The sequence below is a fragment of the Neopelma chrysocephalum genome, unplaced genomic scaffold (assembly GCF_003984885.1).
Source record: "Neopelma chrysocephalum unplaced genomic scaffold, ASM398488v2 Primary Assembly neopelma1_97, whole genome shotgun sequence".
NCBI lineage: Eukaryota > Metazoa > Chordata > Aves > Passeriformes > Pipridae > Neopelma > Neopelma chrysocephalum.
Genome location: NW_020897760.1, coordinates 6,156,104 through 6,182,185, shown reverse-complemented (window position 1 = coordinate 6,182,185; position 26,082 = coordinate 6,156,104). Strand labels below are relative to the sequence as shown.

The 26,082-nt window shown below is 37.9% G+C and overlaps 2 protein-coding genes across 9 annotated transcripts in view; one reads left to right on the top strand and one right to left on the bottom strand.

Annotated features, from left to right (window-relative positions):
* The window catches only part of BCAR3 (BCAR3, NSP family adaptor protein), a 91,946-nt gene extending 80,506 nt beyond the window's left edge, over window positions 1–11,440 (top strand). For 5 of the 6 annotated variants that reach the window (XM_027694178.1, XM_027694177.1, XM_027694179.1 and 2 more), the window contains 8 exons: window positions 1,047–1,489; window positions 2,081–2,181; window positions 3,970–4,604; window positions 7,243–7,358; window positions 8,177–8,348; window positions 8,548–8,671; window positions 9,546–9,758; window positions 10,565–10,915. In XM_027694178.1, coding sequence (XP_027549979.1) covers window positions 1,047–1,489; window positions 2,081–2,181; window positions 3,970–4,604; window positions 7,243–7,358; window positions 8,177–8,348; window positions 8,548–8,671; window positions 9,546–9,758; window positions 10,565–10,752 — 1,992 coding nt within the window. In that variant the 3' untranslated portion in view covers window positions 10,753–10,915. Of the gene's footprint in view, window positions 1–1,046; window positions 1,490–2,080; window positions 2,182–3,969; window positions 4,605–7,242; window positions 7,359–8,176; window positions 8,349–8,547; window positions 8,672–9,545; window positions 9,759–10,564 lie in introns of all 6 variants that reach the window. The other variant, XM_027694176.1, reaches the window with a different exon arrangement.
* Window positions 11,441–11,902: 462 nt separating this feature from the next.
* The window catches only part of FNBP1L (formin binding protein 1 like), a 57,857-nt gene continuing 43,677 nt past the window's right edge, over window positions 11,903–26,082 (bottom strand). Inside the window, exons 9-17 of one of the 3 annotated variants that reach the window (XM_027694186.1) lie at window positions 25,755–25,958; window positions 23,287–23,445; window positions 19,872–19,886; window positions 17,795–17,904; window positions 17,062–17,194; window positions 16,515–16,609; window positions 15,886–16,034; window positions 15,336–15,494; window positions 11,903–14,259 (exon numbers count right to left, since the gene is read on the bottom strand). In XM_027694186.1, the coding sequence (XP_027549987.1) occupies window positions 14,252–14,259; window positions 15,336–15,494; window positions 15,886–16,034; window positions 16,515–16,609; window positions 17,062–17,194; window positions 17,795–17,904; window positions 19,872–19,886; window positions 23,287–23,445; window positions 25,755–25,958 (1,032 nt within the window). In that variant the 3' untranslated portion in view covers window positions 11,903–14,251. Of the gene's footprint in view, window positions 15,495–15,885; window positions 16,035–16,514; window positions 16,610–17,061; window positions 17,195–17,794; window positions 17,905–19,871; window positions 19,887–23,286; window positions 23,446–25,754; window positions 25,959–26,082 lie in introns of all 3 variants that reach the window. The other 2 variants (XM_027694185.1, XM_027694187.1) reach the window with 2 other exon arrangements.

The following is a 26,082-nucleotide window of genomic DNA, read 5'->3' as shown; positions in this document are numbered from 1 at the left end:
CACGTCTCTGATATCTGCATTAATTTAGTAGAAACATAATGCCTGTTTGTATGAAAGCTATGGTATTTATCACAGCTTGACATAAAATGAGGCTGAGGAAGGACTTAGGGGAGACCCTGGTGGAAAATAAAGATATTTCAGGATTGTTGTGCACTGAATAAAGGTGGAAATGGAATTTAAGCTTTATATGAGAATACTATGCCCACATATTGTTCAGACATACTGACGTGAATTTGGTTCAGTGTTCTTAACCAAAGTTAAAATGTTCTTGTTTACTTTCTTTCTTGTGCTTGGAATTTGGGAGAGAGAAAAAAACCGCAACAAAATCTATGCAGTAACTTAATTTTGATCCTTACAAACGCAGTTAAAAACATATTAAGGCTGTGGTTGGATCAGAGCTTCGGTTCCCGAGCACCTGGAGCTCCCCCTGCGGGCCTCCCTCCCCGCCCCACCCCCGTAGGAGAGCAGGCTCAGCACCCTCTCACGACACTCGGCTTTTACCTGCGTCGGTTTTAAAAGCACATGAAAGGAGTAACTCAAAACAGAAAAAGAGGATTTCTCTGACTCCTCCTAGTCAGTAGAATTCCCGTGCAGTATTCACAAAGAATAAAAAAATGAAAACTTCTGTCACTTAAGGTAATAAGGAATGGGCAAACTCCGGGATCTTGTAGTAATGGCTTCTGAACTTCAATGTGACTGTCTATTCAGATGCTTTAGACTCTAAAATCCTGGATCACTGCTTTCCCTTCATGCCTTATTTTCTTAGCAAACTAGAAGAAATGTACATGCAAGAGTGGATCATGCTGCTGGCTCCTTCCAAGAAACCCTTCCACATCTCTGCTGTGGGATGAGCTTTTAATTTTAGATTTGGAGACATTATTCTTATACCACACTTCATGCTTTGCTTTATATTCATGGCTTTGTGTGCCCTTCCGGAATAGCCAAATTAATTCTTATGTTTAAGAATATTTTGTTGCAATGTGTTGTTTGACTACTTGTTTTCTGATTCTGAAAGTATTTTTTGTATAACTCTCTTTTCCTCCAAGGTGGCAGAAGACCTAGTTCAGAGGGATGGAGATTTTCTGATTAGGGATTCTCTCTCCAGTCCTGGGAACTTTGTTCTTACTTGTCAGTGGAAAAATACCTCTCAGCATTTTAAAATCAACAAAACAGTTCTAAGACTCAATGAAGCCTACTGCCGTGTTCAGTATCAGTTTGAACTGGAAAGTTTTGACAGTATCCCTGGCTTAGTTAGATACTATGTTGGGAATCGTGCACCCATATCAAAGCAGAGTGGAGCAATTATTTTTCAGCCTATCAACAGGACTGTGCCTCTCAGGTGTCTAGAAGAAAAGTATGGTGTAACTCCAGTCCAACAAAAAGAACCAAGTACCCCTGAAGGAAAAACAGAAACTGCAAAAAGGCTTAGTCTTGGTATATCCAGCATGCAGTCCCCGGAGCAGAGCATACCCAGAGGAAATCTTTTGAGGTATTTAATTTTGCTGTCCTTATGGAAGGAAATGAGGTAACTGTATCAGATTCTGCTGTAGGTGATGTGCATTTTCACTCTGATTTGAGATGGAAGGCTAGGCATGAGGGTTTGCTGGTTTTTAGCAAATGATCAGCAAATCCACAAAGCGAGAGCAAATGTAGACTCTGGAAGCACAACAGCACTGCAGCTTGTTCTCCAGTGACTTGGCAAGTCCTGACTGCTTAAGACAAAGGATTAAAATAAAATGTTGTTGCTGCTCCAGAGAAGTCTGGTTTTCCATATTTGACTCCTGAAATTAAAAAGCCAAGTGTGGGATAATGGATCCCAATTTCAGTGTCCAAAGCAAATGTTCCGTTAGAAGTTCTTAATGTTCAAAGAAATACCCTCATAAGTGCTGCAGGGTGACACATGGTATAGCCCATTTCACTACCACTGCAACAGCATGAAGTACCTTTTATTATTATAAGCTGCCCAAGTGGAAAGCTAATGATCTTTGCACTGTTTATGATATATTCTGGCAGTTAGATATGTATGTTAAGAGTGTTACATATACTGATGTGTTTTTGTTTGCATTTTTGTTTACCCTAGGAACAAAGACAAAAGTGGTAGCCAGCCAGCTAGTTTGGACCATGTTCTGGAGAAAAGATTCCCTTTGAAGGCTCACCAGTCAGAGAGTTATCTGCTAATAGGTATGTTTTGTAATTAAATGTTTCACATGTAGAATCAGTGTGTGTCCAGGTGGTCTGTTACTCTTCAGACCAAAGTGAGAGTACTGAGTGTTCTGAGCACTGTAAATACAGTTATATTTAATGGCCAGTGTAAACTGTGTTAGCACCCTGCTTGCTTTTTAGGTCACTGAAACAGGATTTTTATTTACAATGCACCAGCTAGTTGAGTACCTTAGCACACAACTCAGCAGGCTTTCATGCCAAAAAATGACAGCTACAGTTGGCATTAATATCTTTTTTGATGGTATTACCTTTCTTCACTTGTACTTTACAAGAACTGACTTGTTTCAGTCATGTCTTTCTGACAGAAGTGGTGTTTCATGGAAGTTCTGGTAACCTCTTTTTCTCAGGGTAAAGTATATGGATGTGGTAAATGTTCCTCACGGGGAGACAAGAACTACGATGGCTTTTGTACTCAGTTCTGTCCTTCTCTCTCCCTCAATCTCTCTACCCCCATCCCTTTTGCTTTTCATTACTTTTGCTCTGTCTGGTTCTACAGCCACTATCATCTTACTCCAGGGCTACACGGTGTGCCAACACTTGACCAGTTGTTGATTGTGGCCCTTTCTTTCTCATATTCTTCAGAGGTTTAAGCAATTGTTTCCATACTAACACACTGTATATGGAAGCTTGCAATAATGCCTCTCTTCCCATCTGGACAAACTGTAGTGTTTGACTTCCAGGGCTGCTAGTCATTTTGAATACAATACTGTTAAAATGCATAGTGCCTATTGTGGAAAGACTTCTCAGGGCAAAGAGGATGTTAAGTATTTGTATAGTGAGGCTGTATTCTGATAGAAAGGGTGTGCTCCTGTGTTTAACAGTGGGAGGGACATTTACGAAGCAAGTTTCTGTCCATCTGTAGCTGAATTGATTATTACAATCCATGGCTGCAAAAACTTTTCTTTTGGTACTATAACAACCTAAAGAGTCCTGCCGTGCATTTTGTCATGGGATTCTTCGACCAGGTTCTGGTATCACACTGTTTTGTGAGTGGGGATGGACTGTGATTTGCAGTTTTTGTTTTCTATCTGGAATCAAGTAGTAAAACCCACATGATGCAATAGCCACTTTGCTGTAGATACCACCAAGTGTACTGAGAATTGCAGACTGGGAATGTCTGATACAGGGATCAGTCCTGTATTGCATGCAGAGGTTTGTATGTGCAGCAGGTACAGGATGAGGCATAAATACACAGAAGTATGTGGATGTGTTTCTCCAGCTCTTCAAATTACCTTCCGTTCCACAAAAAGATTAGCATCCCTGAAATTCATTCCTTCCATACCTTATTGCAGGTTCAGGCTTGACTTTGGAAAGTTTTGCTTTCATCTCAAACTTGTCATTCTCAGAAATGACTCATCTTTTATGTGGTGTGGCTGGAAGTTGCTGTTTTTATAGCCTAGATCAGGTTACAAAGAAACCTCCTATTCCAAGCCATGGAGGCTATCCAGCTCTGACAGTATAGCCTATGTATGCAGCAGGGACTGGAATTATTGTCAGCATTACCACAGAATAATACTATGGTGCAGCTGTTCCATGTATTTGGGATTTTGGGAGGATCAGCAAGTGAATGGAACTTGCTGGCTAGCTTATTCCTCAAAATATAATTACATATACATTTTTGCCAGCGAATAATTTACATGATCTAACAATATTTTCCTTAGGAAATAGCATTAAGAGATGAACTGTGGGACAGGGGTCAGGAGTTGTTTATATTTTGGCCTTCTAAAATGCCATTTTCCCTTGCAGGTTCGAGACATCCATCTCAATTACCTGAAGCAGATACAAACTCCTGTCCAAGTTCACCTGCATTTAGAACAGGCAGTGAACCATCTCTAAGCCCCACAGTTGTTCAGAAACTCACCTTGGAGTCACAAGCAGGGGAAGCTCTGAGAGGATCAGACAGTCAGCTCTGTCCAAAGCCTCCACCTAAACCCAGCAAACCCCTGATGAAGCCCCCAGGTTCTCCTTTGGCTTCCCACAGTTCAGAAGGACACTACTGTGAACTAAACCCTACCAGACATCCTGCAGCAACAAAACAACACTTATGTCAGAAAAACAGCTATGTGGAATATCTGACACGAAAGGAGAGGGGAACACACTCATTCAGGAACTCTGAAACAAGCTATCTGATCCTTGACGATGATCCTACAATGAACCCTGCAGATCCTTTAGAACCTTCAACTCAGATGGCTGAAGAGGACATCTTTTCTGCACCTGTTTTTGAGACAGTGTCTAGTTTTAAACCAAATGATTTCGAATCCATACTACTTCCTCCTGAAAACAAGCCATTGGAAACATCAATGTTAAGAAGAGTTAAGGAGCTTTTCACCAACAATAACCCAAAGATTATTGCACAGCATATTCTTCGAATGGACTGCAAGGTAAAAAAAAAACAAGTTCATTTTATTTTATATTGTGCAAGTTTAGACTCTTCAAAGAACTGATTTGAAAAGATTAATGGGTAGATTTGCAGCTAATGTAATGTTTGTATTGCTTGCAGGAATTTTTTGGTGTTTTTTTTCCATTTGGAGAACAGGAATGTTTACAAACTCTTTGGACCAAAGGTCTCTCATCATCCTTGACTTTACTCAAATTCTCAGTGTTCCATACATCTTTTAAATCTCTTATCAGTTGCTGCATCTCTGTGAATCAGCCTTTTTCCTGTAGTGCAGGAAGAGCTATCTGTGCTGTAAACACTGGAAAGAACTGCTCATGACAGGAAATGCTAGTTAGCTTGCATGGGCAAAGAGCAGACAGACGTTACCTGGTTGCCATATGGCTGGTTGTAAGATACCATGTTCAGTGGAACTAAATATATTTAAACTTCTAAAACCAACTGCTCTTCCAATCTTTGTCTGAGTTTCTGTCTTACAGCTGGATAGGTGGTATAGGAAAATAGCTATCAGGACTAATGCATTTCTGTCCAATGGGAGAACTGTATTGTTAGTGGAATTGCTTCACAATGTAGACTTTGGTCAGCTGACAGGACTTGGAGCTCAGCTGTTGAATTAGAAAGACAGGAGAATCATCTCCTAATGAGGTGATGACTTTGTGTAATGAAAGGAATGTAATTGCAGTTGAATCTGCACCACTTTGCTGGGATGACTGAGTGGTGTACCTGCAGAACAGCTAGAGGAACCAAGTGGTATGGTGGGTATCTAACCCCCAGGCTTTGTTGGGTTTTAGTTGTTTTGGTTTTTTTAAGAGGAGTTTGAGAAACAAAATGTGGCTACTTACTGGGCAGCTCCATTGCAGACAAGAAAGGAAGTGGAAATGGTGATGCTCCAGACAAAAAATGTCTATAGTGCTCTGCTGGTGCTGCTGCACTGAAAGACACCATGGCTCTGAGGAGGGGGCAATTCCCTGGAGCAGCAGTGGGCTGTGGGGTGTGAGTGCCTGCCAGCTGCTGGGGTCCTGCTGACAGCAAACACAGCTTCTCTCCTCAGTAGCTGCTGCTAACTAAGGCTTCATGGCAGAATCAGAAAAACTCAGCTCCACAACTGCTTGCTCTTTTCAGAAGTGGTAGATTGAGGCTTCTTTACTATGGTTCCAAAGTAGTAACTGCATTCTCTAATGTTTAGTTCCAACATTCACTCTTTTCTTCCTTCAACCTAATAACAACAACTAGAATATCTTTAATATATTGTTAAAGAATGTTGCTTGAAGGCATAAGATATGCATGCCTTAGAGAAGTAGTAAGCATTTATATGTGTGTGTATATATATATTATAATCAATTAGCTCATTACTAGACTCCTTATTTGAAATACTATAAACTTTGCAATGGCGCCAAGGAACCAACTAGCCTGATGGAAGTCTGAAAGCCTGTACAATTAATCAAGAATCACTGGGGGGCTTTACAGAAACAGATTTTTGGATTTTGGAGCAGGAACAGTAACTAGCTGGGACATGTAGACATTTAGACATGTCTACTTGATCTTCATCTCTCAGTGCTGAACCAATGCCTTTCATTCATTGGCAACTTGTTGCTAGAATGCACTGATAAGAACTGCGTGATACAATGAGATTGGCATGTGAATTCAGCCAGAATGAATGCTTTGCACTGAGATCCCTGATAAGGCTGAAGTTCTTAGGTCTTCTATGTGGCATCAGTTTGCCTTTTAAATAATGACATTTCTAATCAGGAATCACCCATATTGATGTGATGAGGTGAATATTTGCCACGTGGATGTCAGTGATGGAGGAGCAATCACTGTGTCTCTGGGGCTTCATATTACTCCTATGTCTCTGGAAGTGAAACAGGTTTCTCTACAGTGCTACATTTTGTACCAGTGAGGCTTGTTGTGCAGCCCAGATTGCTTTCATCTTTCATAAGCATGAAAACCTGCTGATGGGTGTATCAGAAAATTGCAGGCAGATTGGTTTGTAAATGTGTCAACATACAGGCTTTAAACCAGCAGATAACCTTACATTATCATATTAATGTGGGTTTTATTATTATTAGCATATATAATTGTCATTGAGATAACCAGTAGCTAATGCAATGTGTTTAAAATGCAAAGACAAATTGATGGGGTGTCAGCTTTCACATACTGACTTCATTAAGCACTCAACATTCAGCATCCTCCTTAAGTCCTTTTTCTATTTCACCCTTATGAGGACCCTGTGATGTAACCAAAAACATTCTGAGCAGTCATCTTTTTAGAAAGGAAAAAGGCAAAGCAAGTGTGTACATCTTTAACAAGGACCAGGATGAGAGCACTGTATTTCCTGGAACTTCATCCTCTGCTTCCAGAAAGAGATGCAAGTCTGATAAAGCATTTTGGTTACACCTTTTATGTTTTCTGGTGGCTGAATAATACCTTTTTTACAGGTATTTTACTGACCTTTTTGTGCAAGACACTGAATGTGCCCGAGTTGATTTTTCCTTTGATGCCTGTATTCTAATGTTGCATTTTGTGCACTTAGCTATGTAAGCCCTCGCTAACCTGGAGTGGCTGGGGTGTTTTTTGAAAAAAGCTAGTTTCAAAATTCATGCGCAGTTTTTTGCCCTTGACAGGTGGCAAGGATAGTAGAAGTTTCTGAAGAGATGAGGAGGAATATGGGAGGGAACTCTGGTCTGGAACTGATTACCTTGCCTTACGGACATCAGCTGCGCCTTGACCTCATTGAAAGGTAAAGGTTCCTGATACTCGTTTCCAGGGCAGATGGCCAGAAGCTCAGAGCATGGCTACACTGTACTCCTCATTTCCTCAAAGAATGCTCTCCTGCATGTTTCCTGAATTCACATGTACAGATTACTTAGTGAGATGGCATGTAACTTCTTTTTGCATAGGAAATTCTTGAAGGTTATAAGGCAACTCTACACATGTAGTACAGGGAAAGAAAGGGGAATGGCATTGAAAGCAGGGTCCTTGGAGCGGCTGAATGCCATCAGCTCCCCTTTACAAGCTCAAGTATTAACTAAAATTCAGGAATCTATCTGAGCACGTAAGTGTGGATGGAGGAGATTGAAAGGTAGTAGCCTTCTGCAACTGGATAGAGACCAGAGGATCTAATAAAGTAAAAATGATCAGCAAAGCTTTCTGTAAAACCTCTGCACAAGTTAAGGGGGAACACTTGGGGTGTTCTAACCCTGAGGTACAATTTCTGCTTCATATTTTGGTAGTTTGATTGCTGAAATCTAGGAGGGAATGTCACAGGATTTCAGTATAGAGGACAAAGACAAGTGGGGCAATTTTCCCAAAAGTGTTCATTCGTTCATTGCTTGAGCAGAATTTTGTGTAGTTCCTAGTATTTTAGAAGTTAAAATATTAATTTAAAGCTTGTGTGTATATATTCCATATGATGTCACTATTGCTTTTGATGCAAAGATGTTGATAAGACTTAAGTTTGCTGGGCGCACCAAGGTAGAAATATACTTTTGAACTGATCTTTGAACGCATGTAAATTTAATAATTTGTAACCAGTCCTATAAATTGATCCACTTACAGGCACAATACCATGGCAATAGGAATAGCTGTGGATATCTTGGGTTGCACAGGAAATGTAGAAGATAGAGCAGCAACATTAAACAGGATCATCCAAGTTGCTGTGGAGCTGAAGGATTCACTGGGGGATTTATATGCGTTTTCTGCCTTTATGAAAGCACTAGAAATGCCACAGGTAAAAATCTGCTTCTCTTTATGTTCCAAAATGTGGAGTTGTTTGATGGGTTTATTTAATTAAAGCAGCTTCTTCAAGACTAGAGAGATCATCAGAAGAGAGTCTTCATGACTATTCCATGATTCTGTGACTAACAGTGTACATTCCCTGTGGAGTGCTGTGGAGTCACTAATGGGTATTCCCTATTTTGTTTGAACAGGTCAGTAGATTAGAACAAACCTGGACTGCTCTAAGACATCGTTATACCCAGACTGCCATTATGTATGAAAAACAGCTGAAACCATCTTGCAAAGCTTTGCATGAAGGACAGGATGAGTGGAATAGTGAGTATGAGTGACACTGCTTTCTCTTTAGCCTTTTACCTCTCCCACTACTGATTTCCTGTGTAGGGAGATGAGGCAGCTGCTCTTTCCACAGCTGTGCACTGTATGTTAAAATGACTGTGTAAACTTGTATAATGCAATATGACAAGGAAACAGAAGCTAGCAGTCTGCCAACCAAACATCAGTGTGTGTGTGCCTGTATCCCTGCAGAATATAACATTCTTCCCACACCCATACTTTCTCTTTGTGGACAGAAACTGAAACACTGCATCTTCCCTCAAGACAGGAAAAAATCTCCTTCCTCACAGGAGAGTTAATTGTGGCAGATTTTACTTTTTAGCTGTTTGCCTGTTGGATCAGAAGATGAATCCTCAAATAAAAAGAGTCAGCTAGGCAATTATTCTGGTCACTTCAAGTGCTCCTGCACCCAATTCTTTGGAGCTCTAGTTTTTAAAGGGGTGCAAGGCAGAGAAAAACATTTCTCAGAACATTTCTACAAGAGAATGTGGGTAGACAGTGAAAACTTTTTAGCCTCATGGAATTTATTGGAATGACCCAGATTTTGAAAATGTTTAAAAAAAAAAATCTGTTTTTAAAAAAATCTGTTTAAAATCTCTGTGCTGCTCTGTAGTAATTCAGCAGAGCCTTCTCCTGGAGCAAATAGAGCTTTCCATCACTAATTTGTCTTGGTCTTTTCCCCCAACCAGTTCGCTGGAAACTGGTAGGACAGGTATATCTGAGGTAAGGTGATAATTTGAAAGACGGAAGACAAACAGTACTTTCCACCTTAAAAGAAGAATACTGGCAGTTACAATACCTTCTTCAACTAGCAGGATTTAATGTCTGATGCTATGTTTGTTTCCCTCTATCCCAGAGACCATCAGTGCTCCACAGAACAACATAACAGTGCCACTGCTGATGCCCCTTCTTACCTTGATGGAGCGTCAGGCTGTTGTTTTTGAAGGCACAGAGCTGTGGGAGAGCACTGACCAGAGTGGTGAGATAATGCTGCGGCACTTGGCCACGGCCCGGGCCATAGCGCAGGACGCGCAGAGGTTCCGCCAGGCCGCGGAGCAGGCGCTGCAAGGTACGAGAAGCTGCTGCTCAGCAACAGCACGGGGGGTCATGTCTCCGCATAAGGGCCACCACAAGTCTGTGTGAGAAATTCCTCTCCTCTCTGACAGGAGCTGAGATAGCAGCAAATGTCCTGCAGGAAACTCAGCCTGAGGACATCATCAATATTGTTTAAAAGCAGCCAGTAAATTATTCATCACTACAGTTCTCTAACAAGCATTTTTGGTAAACATACTCAAAGTTCTCATGACTTAATATGCTGACCCTTCTAGCAACTGAATAGAAGTACAGTAAGGACTGAAGATAACTTCCTGTCTTCTGTACAATTTAGAATTCCTTCTCTGATTATTGCAAATAAAACACCACCCGTGATAGCAAGATTCTTTACAGCAGTGCAAGATGCAACACTCAGATCCTGACTGCTTACAGCTAGAAAGCAGCGACATATTAGTTATGTGATTTTTTTTTTTTTAAACTTGCAGGGGAAAAGTTAAGGGAGTGGAGAGAAATATAACCATTTCTGCAGGCAGCATGTATACATCAGTAATGATATTTAAGGTCAGGCTACAATGACAATTCTAGAACATTGGAATTGAGCAAAGGACAGCCTGTCCCAGTGTCCCTAGAGCCATCTGTGTGCTACTAGAATGTCAAAGATGGAAAGGATTTTCACTGTTTTACTAGCTTGTGAAAATCACTGTGCAAAAGGAATGCAGCACACTAAAGCTTATTTGGGGACAATACAGTTTAAAAGCCATTTTTACAGAATAAAAAGCATTTGCCTGATGGTGGTATTGTGGGATTCTTTTTACTTACTAGGTTTCCAGCCAGATGAAGAGCTGAGTGAAATCTTCAAGACAGAATTTCAAATGAGATTGCTCTGGGGCAGCAAAGGAGCACAAGTTAATCAAAGTGAAAGATACGAGAAATTCAACCAGATTTTAACTGCACTTTCCCGAAAACTGGAACCTCCTCTAGTGAAGCTGGTGGAACAATTAAGTATATAAGACTCTGTAAACACTATTTAAAATTATATACTTGAAATAACCTTAGCATTCTTCTGGCAATTTGACACTGCACAAACCTCTTGCATTTCACAAGATGTTTAGAACTTTAAATGCACAATGCACACTTGTTTTAAAACTACTGATTTCTAAACAAATTATTTATTTACTGTGACACCAAGTCATTTAATGATCCCTTTAAACAGTTGGTTATCCCTTTATTTCTCCAGAGTTGCAATGTTTTAATGATGCCAGTAAGGGCATTGGCATCTTAGTATTAAGATGAAGCAAACAGTGTAAATAAAATGATAGATTAAATATCTGATATGGCAGAAAAATTGTTGTATAATATTCCTTTAATGAATATAAAACACTGTAAATAGAATTGTGATTTGAAGTGTATCTTTATGCAAAATTATTTGCATATTTACAGATCACAGAAATACTGCAGGTTGCAGAAATGATCCTTTATCTGTGACCACAACACAAGGCTCAAATGTCACTGTGCCTGTGAAAGTAAAAAAATGAGTTTGTCTATGTGTTGGGACAAGTTATGTTTTTTTTTAAGACAGCATCTGTAGTGCTTTGGCTTTTGCTGAAGCCTGCACAACAGCTACTCTGCCAGGAATGAATGATGAAATGACAAGAACAAACAGTCCAGATAATTAAAATGCTTTCAGACATGAGTAAATGTGGGTGTATGTATTAAACTTGCTTTATTTACTGAGGTGAATGACTTTGGTAAGTATTTTTTCTTTTTCCTTGGATGAAGGCAAAGTATAAGGTGGTGTTAGCACTTTTTACAGGAAATCAGCATAGACAGTGTTTATTATATAAAGAGTGTTTTAGCAACAAATTCCACTTTGTCACATACAGAATTGGTATAAGCATTATCCTCAGAAGTTGTACAACTATTTAAGTAAGAACTACTGTTAGAGCTGCATGTGCTTGTTGTCAGTAAGCCTGTTTCTGGAGTGAGATGTTACTTAGAGCACTGAAAGTGTTTGAGTACGCTAACAACAGAACCAACACCAAAATCTGTTGCTCCTATCCACACTCCACACAGAGGTTTCTACCACCACAGCAGGAGTTTACAGACCTTACACTGAAAGTCTCCCTGTCGATCTTAACAAAAGACAAATGGGGAAGCTAATTACTTAGACCATGAAAAGATTTTTTTATTCCATGAAAATATTCTCAACAGAGAACACTATTTTTAAACAAAGCATTTAACACTTAGGAAATCAACATGTGCACAAAAAAGGATTAAAAAATTACTGGAAAATGTCAGATTCTTTAAGACAACTCACATTCAGAATTTTAGAATAAGTGATTTATAACTAACTAGCTGTGCAAGTACAAATGTTTTTTCCTATGTTTAATAACCCTCATACAAGTTGCACTATCCATCTTGAAAGCAACCTGCCTCCAAAGGAAGCAAATCCTGGTTTTAGAAAAACAAACAGTAGCGTGAAGAGAGCATTTAGTCCTTTACCAGGAAGTGTTATTACTGACCTGCAAGGCTGTTAGCCAGGCAGACCACAGGCCCTTTAGCAGAAAATACACAGATCACATTTCCTCCTTTTCACAGAATTACAGAATCACAGAATATTCTGAGTTGGAAGGGACCCACACGGATCATCGCGTTTTTCTCTAACTTTAAAATAAAAAAGCACTAGATTTAAAAAAAAAAGAAAAACAAACAAACAAAAAAAATAACCCCAAGCCCAACAAACCTCCCAAAAACCCCAAAGCCAAAAAACTACCTAAGTAGTTTTGTCAGTATTGAGTAATGTCACATTATTATATAAATAACCCTGTATACAAGCTCCAAAAATCTAAACTTTAGAGTTTAATAGGCCCCATAGTACACTAGGTCAAGCTGTGTAATAGTGGTATACATAACGAAAGGAATAAACCTCTACACAAGTCACTCAAATTCAGTTTTACTGGTAGTACAGTTTCTAATAACACTGAAATGAAACAGAATCCAGCACTGCTGCATCCAAATATTGCTTCAGACGCCAGAAAAAGAGGATGTTTTAATTATTATTTCATAATATGCTGCTGAACAGCAGGTGGCTGGGTTGACAAACTTTCTTTGATACAAGTATCCCTCCCCCCAACATCTCTAGTCTAATTCTTATCACCTTAATCAATCAGATATGACATATGTATTAATAGAACCACAAATGGGAGGCAAGACAACATAAGCAATAGGGGCACTGCAGACAACTATATTTACACGTATAAACATATCCAAATTTCAATTGTTTACAAGTAAAAGTGCACATAGATCATTAACAAAGTATCACTCAAATTTCAACTGGTCCATACAATGAAGCATCACCTGGAAATGGACTAGCACTGCAGTAATTAAACTTGGAACTTCATAGTGAAAAACTAAAAGACAGTTTCCATAAAAATCTTTTAAAAAAATATTAAAGTCAAATGAAGAGATACACATTTCAATGTATAAAATTCGTGAGATACACATTTCAATGTATAAAATTCATGATGCACCATGTATCCAGTAAAGTAGAGCTCTAGAAAACACCTACCGTGGCTACCTCAGCAGCTGCAGCACTGTGGAAAGAGCTGAGACACAAAGCCCTTGTGGGATACTGTAAGTGGTAGTGTTGGCAAACAGCAGATTTTAGGCACTCTAGTTTAAGGCAGCTTTTGAATGGCAAGTGGTTGACTTCTGAAAACAGTCATTAGCTCGCAGTGGTGAATCCTCTGGTTGTGTTCCAGGTTTTCAGTGCTCACAACAGGTTACTGAAGGGCTGAAGATGGACCACAGGTCTAGGAGTTTCTCTTGATTGCATTGTAGGCTAGAGCTGAGATGTATTAGTTCCCCAAATTAAGAAAACACATTATGGTCTCTTATCAGTTATGCCAAAAATCTGGAATGTAATGATGGTTGCAGTGGTATTGTTATAGCAGCATACATGGATACTGGGATGAAACTCTAGTGCTGAAGATATTTAAAGAAAATGATTTGTTACAAAATACAAGCACTGATGGCAAAGTGTTACACAGAACATGCCTGACTGTCCTAGGCATGCAGGAGGAGGTTAACGGCGAGCATGGAGGTGGCACAGGCAGACTGATAACTGACATGATTCTAAGTGACTGCCAATTAAAATGAGTTGGAAAAGAGCATAATTGAGAAATCAAAACATTGCACAAGCTAAAATATAGTTTGTGCACCTGGAACAACCTAGGACAATGAAAATAAAGCAATTTTAGGAGCAGTAGCCTTTTTACTCTGGTAATGGAACTCTATTTTCCTGCACAAATTCAAGATTGTGTAATACATCCTTACCTATATATGGAGATGCTAAGATGTTAGTGACTAAATGTATGTCTGCATGCATTCATGCAACTAGCTTTTACCCTTGGGCCTCCCAGTCTAGTACCCCTCCCCTCCCCACCCCCTACCCCCAGCAGCTGCATGTAACCTCCTTCAAGATCTCGCCCATTTTCTCAGAAACCCGCTTCAGGAACCTGCAGTCCAAGAGGAAAAAGAAAAGAACAAAGTTACTGAAGGCCTTTAGAAGATAAGAGAAGCGTGCTCAGTTCTAACAGGCCATTCTCAGTGGCTACACATCAGCCTTGTACTTAATTCCACAAACTCTCAGTAGAAATACAAGTAACAGTTTTTAGATAAGCTTTTTTTTTTTTTTATAGTAATCAAGTAGTGCAATGCATTTTCCAATCCTCAGTGATTTAACAATGAGGAGAACTACTGTACATTTAAGACCTTGATTTCAAACTAAACACAATACAATTCAGAGAGTTAGCTTACAGGCACAGATTAAGAATATAAAATCATTCCCTTATCAGGAGCAGAGAGAGGTTTCAGTAAGACATCAAGCACTACACGTGGTCTCTTTTTGTTTGTTCAAGGTATCTAGAGTTAAAACAATGAAGTTGTGTCCAATACAGAACATTCTACATTACAAGTACTGAAAAGGAAGGAGACAGGCAGGTCAGCGAACTTTCTGTCCTTCTTAATCGTAATGTTTTTTCCTGAGTATTTTTTTTGAACTTTCAGAATCAGAAAACATTTTCCTGTTTAAGAAGTGAAAGCTGCCAAGTATTTGCTAAGGAAGGAAATTAATAACTTTCAGTAACTGAGTTCAGTTAGTTATAAGAGGAAAAAGCCCTCTGTTTTAATCATATAATTTAAGTTATAAAAGTGGGAACAGTAAATCTTAGAAATCTATAAAACTTAAGTATTTTTTCAGTTCTTTATAAAAACAAAGTATTCTACAGAACAAGCAGGAATCCTGGTCCAATCCACAGCTGAACTGGATTTAGTGCTTTGTAAAGCAGGAACTCTAGATCAGTTAAACAAAGCAGAAGACATTGGTCAAAATTACAGACCAGTGTAAGATGCATAATTTACTGTGGTAATCTCTGAAAAGAACTGTAGCAAACTTCCAATGCAAACAACAGATCATTGCTGACTTCTGTAATTCTTTCCATGAACCTGCATAACTTACTATTTTTCCACTATTTTCCCTGGAGAATGTACAACTGAAACCTGTCAGTTTACTGTTAGATATAGGTTACTGCACCTTTGCTGTTTTTCTCTAGCGTTACATCTATATATGATGTTGGCACATAGCCTTCCTCTCCATTATGTCTTCGAGCTCTTGTCCACCCATCTCCTTTGTCCTCCTCAATAATGTACAAAATTTCCCCTTCTTTCATTGCTAGAGTGCCTTCATTATGACCTGGGAAAAACAAGAGGCAAAGAAGTCTCAGTGTTCAGACAGAATTTAAAGTCATCTTTTTCCCAGGGCACAGTTTTCAAATTATATATAAACAGGAAGAACAAAAAATCTGTTCAAGAGAACATATGGCCAAACAGACTTACAGAAAAGAACCTAGTCCAATTTGTAAAGCTGACCATTTGCCAATAGCTGTGCTAATATTTATCTTAAAACAGCACAAATGTACTGCTCACCAGTTAAAGTAATTAATAAAGTATTTTCACTGATCTTATAAGCAACTGGTTGCTCATACAGTTAATTTACTTTAAATCATTTTACCTGTCTTCTCTATAAAAACTAATCCATGCCTTATAATAAGCCAGGGAATCATAGGGCATGTTGTTAACCTTACCATCAAATGGATATATAGCCTTGCAATGTCCTATAGCTGGTAATGGATCATCATCTTCAAACTCATCATCAAACTCATTTGGATGAGCGTGCTGCTGTGGTGGACTGCGAACTTCCTGGTTTGCATCATCCGTGTAGCTCCCTTCAGGGCTATAATGCAATGATTGGAGCATGAGGACTCTCAGGAGTCCACAGCTCTGCAACTCAGAACATACATGCACCACAGAAAGGGCAGACCTGGGAATTTCTGTTAGCAAGTTTTATATTACTGCCAGAGGTGATTTTCTGAAAAAACTGACCTAGCAAAATCTTAGACTGAATTCTGCTACAAAAACAAACAAATTTGACATACTTGTCTCCACAGAACATGGAAAACTAGTGTGAGCCTTAAGCAATAGAATAAGATAGCATTAAAGGGCACTGCTATTTACTGAGCAGGTGTTTCAATTAGACTATTTTATATGTTACCATAATGGCATGAAGTGACCTCTAGAAGTCAGAACCAGTAAGATTTTCCTTTAGAAGGACACAGACTTTCAGAGGATAAGTAACAATCATCACCTCCTGTTAACTACCAGAGAGATGTACTGATTCTAGCTAAGACAAAAGCAGTAGAGACAGAATAGTGACCTCTCTCGGCCCTGTGTTACAAGGTGGTTGATATCGCTGCTGTGCCGCCTGTCGCTTCTGGCTGCCACTTTACCTTCAACTTCAGAGAGCCAGGCCTTGGGGAAAAAAAGACAAATACTAGTGTCAAAGAAAACTTGATTCTAAACCAGCAAATTTAACAAATACACTTAAGTGCATACAGTTCACAGTCACAGAGAGACTGCATGCAGATGTCAAGCCTCATAATTACTTCATGTGAAGCATGAACTTATACTTAGCCTATACTCCATACTAGTCTTAAGGAAAAGAAAAATCTTTAATCACGTGTGAATTTCAGAATAACTGAATAATAATACATTCTTCTGAACAGTTTACATCTTTAATAACATACATCCTTATTCTAGCTAGATGAACACACTTGAAAATATGGCACCCCACAAAAAATACTATCAGGAGCACATTCTTAAAACAAGTAGTTTTTCTGGGTGCTATATTTAAATGCTGTAAGGCAAAGTACAGTTGTACCAATCATTTACATTTTCCAAGGAACTCTATTTTAGAGTCTGACCTCATTTTTGTGTATTTCCATCCGAAGACGGTCCATGTTGCTCATAGTCTCAGTTAATTTTGGTTGCAAACTGCTTGGATCACCCATTTGGGGATTTTTCTCATAAACATCCTTCATTTTGATGAGGGCATCTCTAAAAACATACAAAACACAACAATATTTATGAAAATTACATACATCAGTACTGATTCATTAAAGCTAAAATAATGTGTGTGAGATCCAGACCCACGATTAGATACTAAGCACAGAGATGAGGAACTACTGGTCCCCTACACCTTGCCTAAATCCTTCTCCCATTCTGTCATCTTAGCACTTTGCCTTCCTTTCTTGTGTTGGGCACAGGCACACAAGGACTCTAACTGTTGACTTCTCAATCCAGTCTCAGTACTGTTTCCCATATTGTTTGTTATAGATAATTTCCTAAACATCAGTAACATTCTTAAGGCACCAAGTGACAGCTCTCTTGCTGAACAGACCTATGCATTTTTTTAATGCATGATTTTAGAGCCAACGTTTTCTATACAGTATTAGGATCAAAATGAGTAATGTAATAAAGCAGAAGGAAACAATGCTAATAAGAACCGACATACAACAAACTATGAACTTAAAAATGCTTGTTAATAGCCTGGCCTAGTAGACTGTCTCCTAGCTTTTGAGCACTGTTGGATTAGGTAGAGGACTCCAAAAGAAACAATGAGAGAACCATGACAGAGCTCCAAAAAAATGCACTCACTTTTGGTCTGTTTCCTTCTGTAGCTCTCTGTTAAGTTCATCAATCCTCTGTTGCAGTTTCTTGCGTCTTTGTTCTGGAGGGAGATGGCTGAAGTCTTCTAGTACAGGGCCCTGCAAGCAGAAATATCATGAAACAAGTTACATGTACATACCTGGGCAGCTGAAGTGACATATCCACACATGGACAGTGTTCACTGGAAGCAGGATGGACCTTCTTAAAAACTCTACTCGACAAACAGCTCTACAAAAGACTGCAACAGAATAAATGCATGTTCTTGCTGCCAGTGTAGTCATTCATTCAAGGTTCTTTCTGCCTTCTGTAACAGTTGGCTCACAGAGGTAATTCAAAATTTGTACACTTAATTATTTTTCTGAAAGGCTGAGTCATGTACCTCCTGTTACATCCACTGCACGCAAAGCAGATTTAGAAAGGACAGAATTAATTATTACAGAATTACTTCAAAACAATAATCTAAGATGTGTATATAATAGTAGTATGTAGATATAATTGTTTCTTTCTCTGGAGCATGTTCTATGGTGATTTGGATGGTACCAAAAGAAAAATACTATATTTTGGATCTTCATTCCAAACTAATGTTACAGTTCTCTTCCAGAAGTTCAGCAATCCTAGAAAACATATTAAAACTTAAAAACTTCTGATGGATTTTACCTTCAGTAAAACTAGTTCATGGAACACAGAAAAAGCCTTTGTAATATGAAAACTTGGACCTAAGTTTGTTAATCTGAATCCAAACTTGCTCAAATATTCCAACTAACCTTTTTACTATTAAAAAAAATCCAAAAAACTTAGGGAGGGAAAAAAACTCTTACTTCCCAAACCTTAAAAAAAGCCCCAAACCAAGCAACTTAAAGACCACCTATTGTTATGAACCTAACCCTGCAAACTTGATTGCAAACTTGTGCCAAGATAATAAGCAGGATGGAAGGGCCTGGATATGAAATGCATGGGAAGATTTTTACGTTGTCTTGTGAGTTCGTTGAGAAAACTCTTCCCCTCAGGGTGACAGACAGTGACAGTGTTAAGAAGGAAATATGGTACATGTCGTAATAACAGAAGGTTAAATTCCATCTTTTGTGTTCCCAGTTGCCTAAGGAAGTTGGTTTTAGCACAAGAAACCTACTTGCCATTACAGTAACCCTCCATGGAGGCAAACCAAACTGGACAGCATTTCTTTTGTCAAGAAGAAATTTTACAGAAACTTGACTGTTGAGATTTTTACACAAACAGCCTCAGGCTTGGGTGCCAAGTTTCCAATACCTCCCCTTTAGATGTTCTTGCCCCACTCAACTTCTTGGATCTTTTACACTTGTAAAAATCAATCTTGCTGCTTTTTAAGAACGCAATACAAAACACCATAAAAGTAGGAAAATCAAGATATAATGTTTCCAAAATAAAACAGAAGTGTTCCTTTCTGAAGGACAAAAAAACCTTGAAATCCTTTCAGGTGTTTTTACACACTACAAAGAAACAAAAAGACAATCACACCCTCTGTATCATTCTTCCTTACAGGTCTGTTAAAATCCAAGTATCCTAAAAGAAGAATCAGAAGAACAGAGGTCTTTTTGTAAATTTTACTGATTTACTCTGCAAAACAACAATACTGATTAAGGTGTGGTTTTCATTTAATGTAACAGCTTTCTATATTTCTAACCATAAAGGATCATCTCCCCTGCAATTTTTTTTCCCAAATTCAAAGGAGTGCAGTATTCAATATTTGTTCTTTACACAAATTTTGTAATCTTTTCATATAGTATTTTATGCTGCTTGAACAATTTTCCTGACAAAGATAAATCACCAAGTATTTCCATCATGACCAACTCGTGAATACTGGTCAACTCTAAAAGTCCCAAATAGCAGATTAAGTTGCAGCCAGATCACAAGTCTAATTGCCTTACATTAAGCATGGATGATTAAGAAGACTGTGCATATGAGTGGAAAATCTGAAGATGTATTTCAGCACCTGAGTTAAAGCAGTTATGATATGGAAACACTTTCAAAGATTACTTTCATGCTATCTTAGGAGAAGTACAGCAGACAGATCAGCACACGGGCTTACCATCTTCACCGACCACTGCACAGTTCATTTGAAAACAGAAAGAAACGGGAAATTATTTACATGCAATGACCAGTTACAAAAAAGATTAATGCCTAAAAATCTATCTTTAAAATATTACTTAAGGATTGACATTTTCATTTATAAAAATACAGTTTACTATAAGCACAAGAACTGCTTTAAGAATTACTAGTGATAATGGGTACTTTAACTTATGAAATTTTAATAGACAAGTTCATTAAACTACTTTTGAATTTTAGTGTTTTGAATAATAGGCTAAAGACCTTCTATTGTAGGAAAAGAAACACACACAGAGCCAACATTGCACAAAATAGCAGAATTTGATGATGATGGACTGATCAATCATATGCAAATAATTTGTTAATCATAGCTCAAAATCCACTACCATGACTTTTACAAATATAATTTTTATAATGCATTTACTTTATTATCACAGTAGATCTAGAATAAACAAAGATATTTTTCAAGTTTAGAAGTAATTAATTTTACTTTCTGAAAACAGCATTTGGGTTGTTGTGATCTAAAGATGTTTTAGTCCAGATAAAAAAAAAGACATTTAAGACTTTATCCTTCGAAGAAACAAGTAAAACATGGGGGGCAGGAGTTAATATTGGGTTTAACATTCACAGCATTTTGAAGATCTCCCGTGCTTTCAATGACTTTGGATAACCCTTTCCAGAGAAACACCAAGCAACTTAGGAGACTGATATCTCAACCTCACTTAACGACTCCCTCAGCACTTGTTAAGGCTGTTCATTGGGGCACACACACAAAATTAGAATTTCTAGCAATGAGGAAAGTAAAGCACCTTCACAAATGATACTTTGGTAGAAAACTGAATACAGTTCAAGGATGCAAAATGGCATAAATAAACTTCCTGTTCCCTTTAAAAAGAGTCTTTCAAGCAAACACTATTAAGGTTTACATATTGCTGCAGCTGATGCATCTGTTTATGTACCAAATGGCACTGAGCACTGACACCTTCTGGAACTGCTGAGATTTCAAAGGAGAAGCAGCAGCAGGTAGCAGCAGTACTAATAAAGCAAGTTACAGTTGCTTACACCTTTATTCAATAACCTACTCTACTGCTACTGTTTGCTGCTTTTGCTCCAAATCATGATAGAAAAATCTACTGCATGAAGCACAGAACTAAGAAAGACTGGTTTTATGATCTCCAGGGCCTTGAGAGAAATCTTGTACAGGGCATGTAAACACAATAACCAGTATTCTTACTGTCTGATATATGCCAACTCATGGACAGAGCTCGGTAGAAGCTGAAGCAATTTAAATACATTTGACCCAGGCAGATAGTGATAGGACAAAGGGGAATGGTTTTAAACTAGAGATAGATTTAGATTACATGTTAGGAAGAAATTCTTTATTCAGAAGGTGATGAGGCACTGGAGCAGGCTGCCCAAGGAAGCTGTGGATGCCCCATCCCTAGAAGTGTCCAAGGCCAGGTTGGATGGGGCTCTGAGCAATCTGGTCTAGGGGAAGGTGTCCCTGCTCACGGCACGGGGGCTGGAACCAGATGATATTTAAGGTCCCTTCCAAACCTTTCTGTGATTCTATGGTTTGGTAGTTCTGCATGTCAGTACCACTGGGACATCATTTTTCAGGGACAAAAATGTAGAAAACAGCATCATGTATGAGCAACTATTAAGCATTTAATCAAGATATAAAGATAAGATTGATCAATGAGAAAAAAAAATCTGTTAGTATTCCAGTATACATTTATGCTGAAAAGACTTAAAAAATATGTAATAATGTGATGTCTGTTAAAATGCTTGCAAGGAAATTCAAAATATATAAAAATTAAATGTTTATCTTGAAGATTTTACAGAGATTATTTAATCTTGTGGCATATTTGAGTTAATCGAGATCTGTACGATACTAGTGAGCCTCCCTAATTTTAAATAATACTATCCTATACTAATTCAATTTTACAACATGAACAATGTATTTAAAAAAATCAAAGATAGAGTTTCATTTTCCATTAGCATTCTGTAGTTGTTAGCAGATGATCTTTTGCTTCAGTACAGGTTCTAGAACTACTAGTACTGCAAAGGTAATGATTTGTAAGCCAGGAGTCAATACATTTAGTGATCAACAAAACTGAGGTGCAATCAAGACCTGTGCTATCTAATCCAGTTAGTTCCTCACTAAGTACTAAAGAAGAAACATTAACCTTCATGACCAGACCAAATTATAAGTGATTCAGAAGGGGAAAGCAGAAACTGTCCTCCATATATACTTAGAGGACCACAAGAATTTTCTAAATAATGGTCGTGGTAGAAAGGGTATTTCCAAGATATCTGGGGGCCTGAAATTAGATGCCACAATATGACTTAAAGAAAATAAGTTTTAACTGAAACTCGTTCTCTTTCAGAATGACAACAAGGGAGCCTCTAAATTATACCCTTGCTGCAATATAACAATGTTGTACCTTGATCTCCACATTACGTCAAGAGCAGTCAACCATTCTTGATGCAAATGAGGCAGCAAGTCAATATTGTTTTGAAACATCAAAATATTATTAATTATATATCATCAAATGCATCTAATTATCTCATTACTTGGATCAATAAATATCATCAAACATAAACTGAGCAGCCTATGCTTTTCTGACATAACAGGGAAGTGCCAGTACATTTATCACTAGTACTATAAATGTTGCTAGGAAACCACGTAGTATTCCCCATCTACTGACTTCCAAATAAATTCTATTTGCAGAATATGCCACTATAAATTAGTAAATTAATTGGTAAGTCTCAGCAGGAGGCATTTGGTAGTAATTTTTTCAATATTTTTACCTAAAAGAACCTAGGACAAACAAGAACAACTAATTAATCCGAAAATGCATTAAAACTATAATGCTTTAAAAATCAGTATTCCAAAATGTGCAAGCCCTATGTGCTATAGCAATTGATGTAAAGAAGAAAAAATTCTCCCTCCTTGGTTCAGTATCTCATAATCAACTACTACAATTTCAATTCAAATTCAGCAAAGAAGACACCTGATCTATCAGATGATTTTTGTGGTGACTATATAGCCAATGATAAATTACTGCAAAAATGTTACATGATGGTAGGAAAACATTTGTGAATGTGAACAACAATGAAGAAAGGTATCAAACACATGCTGAGCACCCTCTTTATAACACCTTTCTTTTAGGCACAAGTATTTCAATTGTGATAAAGAGTATTTCTATTTTATTTTTAATCTGTTGGTAACTTCTATATAGTATGATAAAAAGTATTCTAGAAGTGACCTTATAGCTGAAGTGTTACTTTTAACCAAGTAAGCCTTATAACGAGGGTGAAGAGCATTAGAAAAGCCACATCACAAACACACTGTTCATAGCCCATCATGCATTTCAACTTGTTATTGAACTTACCCCTCTTTTGAGGCTTCTGAAAGAAGGAATTCTGGGCTTCCCTGTTTTTATGTCACTCATGCAATAATGCACTGGTTCAATGGAGAATATGGGATACTGGGACCCATTAGGAGTACTGGATGTGTATAAACTAGTAGGGGTTAGGGGTGGGGATTGTGGCTAATGTGGAAATAAAGAAAGCAATAAATAAGCCAAATGTTCAAAGTGATTTTAAAATGAAAATTCTATCTTACAAAACTAAAATTTCCATCCAACACAGAAACAGCTTGTAACGTTCCAGACACATTAATACTATAACTATATTGGGTTTAATAGGGTTTCTGTCATGAGTTAGTCTTCAGAGTTACAGGTTGCTGCAGAGAATGAAGGAACATTCAAAAAAGCTTTAGACTCAACACTGCCACAAGATCCTAACAAGATCCCGAAGTTCCCTGTCTCTTCTCTTAAAGTTCTGCTATTGCCAATTTAGTTACAGTCATTCTGGAAGCTCATGCATTCCTGCTCCATGCTTCCTCCTACATATTGAGGAACCCTACCAGGTTAGCCAAGACAGAAATATTAGGTATGTCTATGGAGAATGACTAAAACAAGAAGTATTCTCAATCTCTGTGGTCAGGCTGGACTGACACAATGCCTGTGTGTCATTCTTAATGTCATCATGAGAACTTCCTCCCTTTTCTTCAAATTGCTTCTCTCATTTTTTGTGTCTCAAACCTCTGCTGCTCTTTCCCAGTTCAATTTTTCTGTACTATTTCCACTGCTGCACAAGTAATTCCCTTTCAAAAAGACTTTTAAGTCTTTGACAACATCAAAAAATAGGTAAATGCATATCTGGAAGTCAAGACCAGCCATAGTTTCAGCTAAATGAAGGTCCAAGGGCTACCATCAATACTCTGTAATAAATCACCTAGTTTTGTATTAGCTAATTTAAGAATATATTTCAAAACCTGTGAATAGTATTTGGAATTAAATATATATCTTCTGATTAAGTATTTTGCTCCCAGCTGCTGTTTTGTAGAGCACTCCTCCATCCTCCCCAAAAACAGGTGAAAGAAAAGGAACAAAATCTTTCATTTTGTCCAGGTCCTTATGAAGAGACGTGTAGTCTGTACACACATATGTACACCTGTGATTCCATACAGAAACAGTAAGGCTGACTCTGAATGCTACATACAAAGTGAACAAACTGGGGAGAAGAAAGAGTAGGGCAAGTCTTGACAGCTTTCTTCAGCTGTCTTCATACTAAGGGACTTCTTGTAACTACAGTAAATGCCAAGGTCCAGATTGAAAACCAATGTAGGTTTACAGACTCTCAGAAAGATGTCTTGTGGCCAAACTGGCAGTTGTGATCTGATTTTAGACCAGGCTGAATCTCACCCACCTCTGCAGACAAATGCAATAAATATGCTCATATATTACTGCATTTAAACTATTATCAATCATTAAATTATATTGCATGAAAAGCAAACAATCAGTTTTCACTTTAACACACAGCTGCAGTTACATAATATACTGAGCATGGAATAAAAAAATCAGCTGTATCCTTCCTTTCTATAAAGATATGCTTTCTTGGAATACTATCAAGTGGAAAATAATTCCTACCAGTAACAGGCTCTAAGAATAGTTTCCTGTAATAAATGACAGAAACTGGCTTAGACCATTAAAATAATCTCATAGAAATTTGTGAGAATCATTAAAATGGCTCACTGATATGCTCCAATACTAAATAAAGACACAGCATAAAATTTAAATATGTATATGCACCATTATTCATTTTTATATAACTAATGCATGTATTGACAATCTTTTTTATTGATGCATGAAGGCATCTTGCACAGAAAGTGTTAATTGTAATTCATATCATAAGACAACAAAGGAGTATTTTCTATGCTCTCGATTTTTTCTTGAGCGTAGAAATATTTTTACCTATTTCATAGTAATATTTTCTATTTACCAGTATGGAGCTTCAACATTAAGTTAAGAGGTATCATAAACTTTAATGTTTTCAGACAAATCTCAGAAGTTTTCAAAAGCAGCAGGTGTAATAAAAATCTCTATAGCGCTTCTACATATAAATGTGATATTTAGAAGGGGTTTGCTTTTTATATTATAAAAGAGAGATCTGAAGTCTGGCCGATTCCAAAGCACACTCCCTCTTATTTTTACATTCACAATTAACACCTTTTCTATGCAATTGCAGAAAGTCTTTACAGAATCTTAGAAAGATTTCCCATTACAGTAATGGGAAGCTACTTTTATCAAATGAAATTAAACATTCCCAGACATAAATCAATAGAAGGAACATGATAAGTATCCAACCCTACTCAAGGCTTCAGATCTCCTTACACGTATTTTAAAAGATGGTGGCAGGCAAGGGGAAGGTTATTTTAAAATAAATAAATTTCTGCCTCCATGCACTCTAGATGTTCACATTTTAATTTTTCAAATAATAATTTCTTAATTGTTACCTTTGGTTTCTTTCCAAACAGCCACAGCTTTCCTTTAGCCTTGCCGACTGTAGTTTTTGAATCAATTCTCATTCCTTCCTGCTTTGGTGTACTGATGGTTCCATCAGAGATAGTTCTGTAAATATTCTGACTGTAGTCTTCAAATGGAAAATCTCCAGGAGGTTCAAAACCAGATTTGAAGCAGTCTATCACTAGTTGAGAGTCCTAAACATAGGACATTTAGGAGTTTAAAAAGCAAACCCATCAAGAACCAGAGAGAGAAAAACCAGGGAGACAAATTTTTCTTTTAATTGCAGAGATGGGAAAGTAAGAGCAAGCTCAAACACGT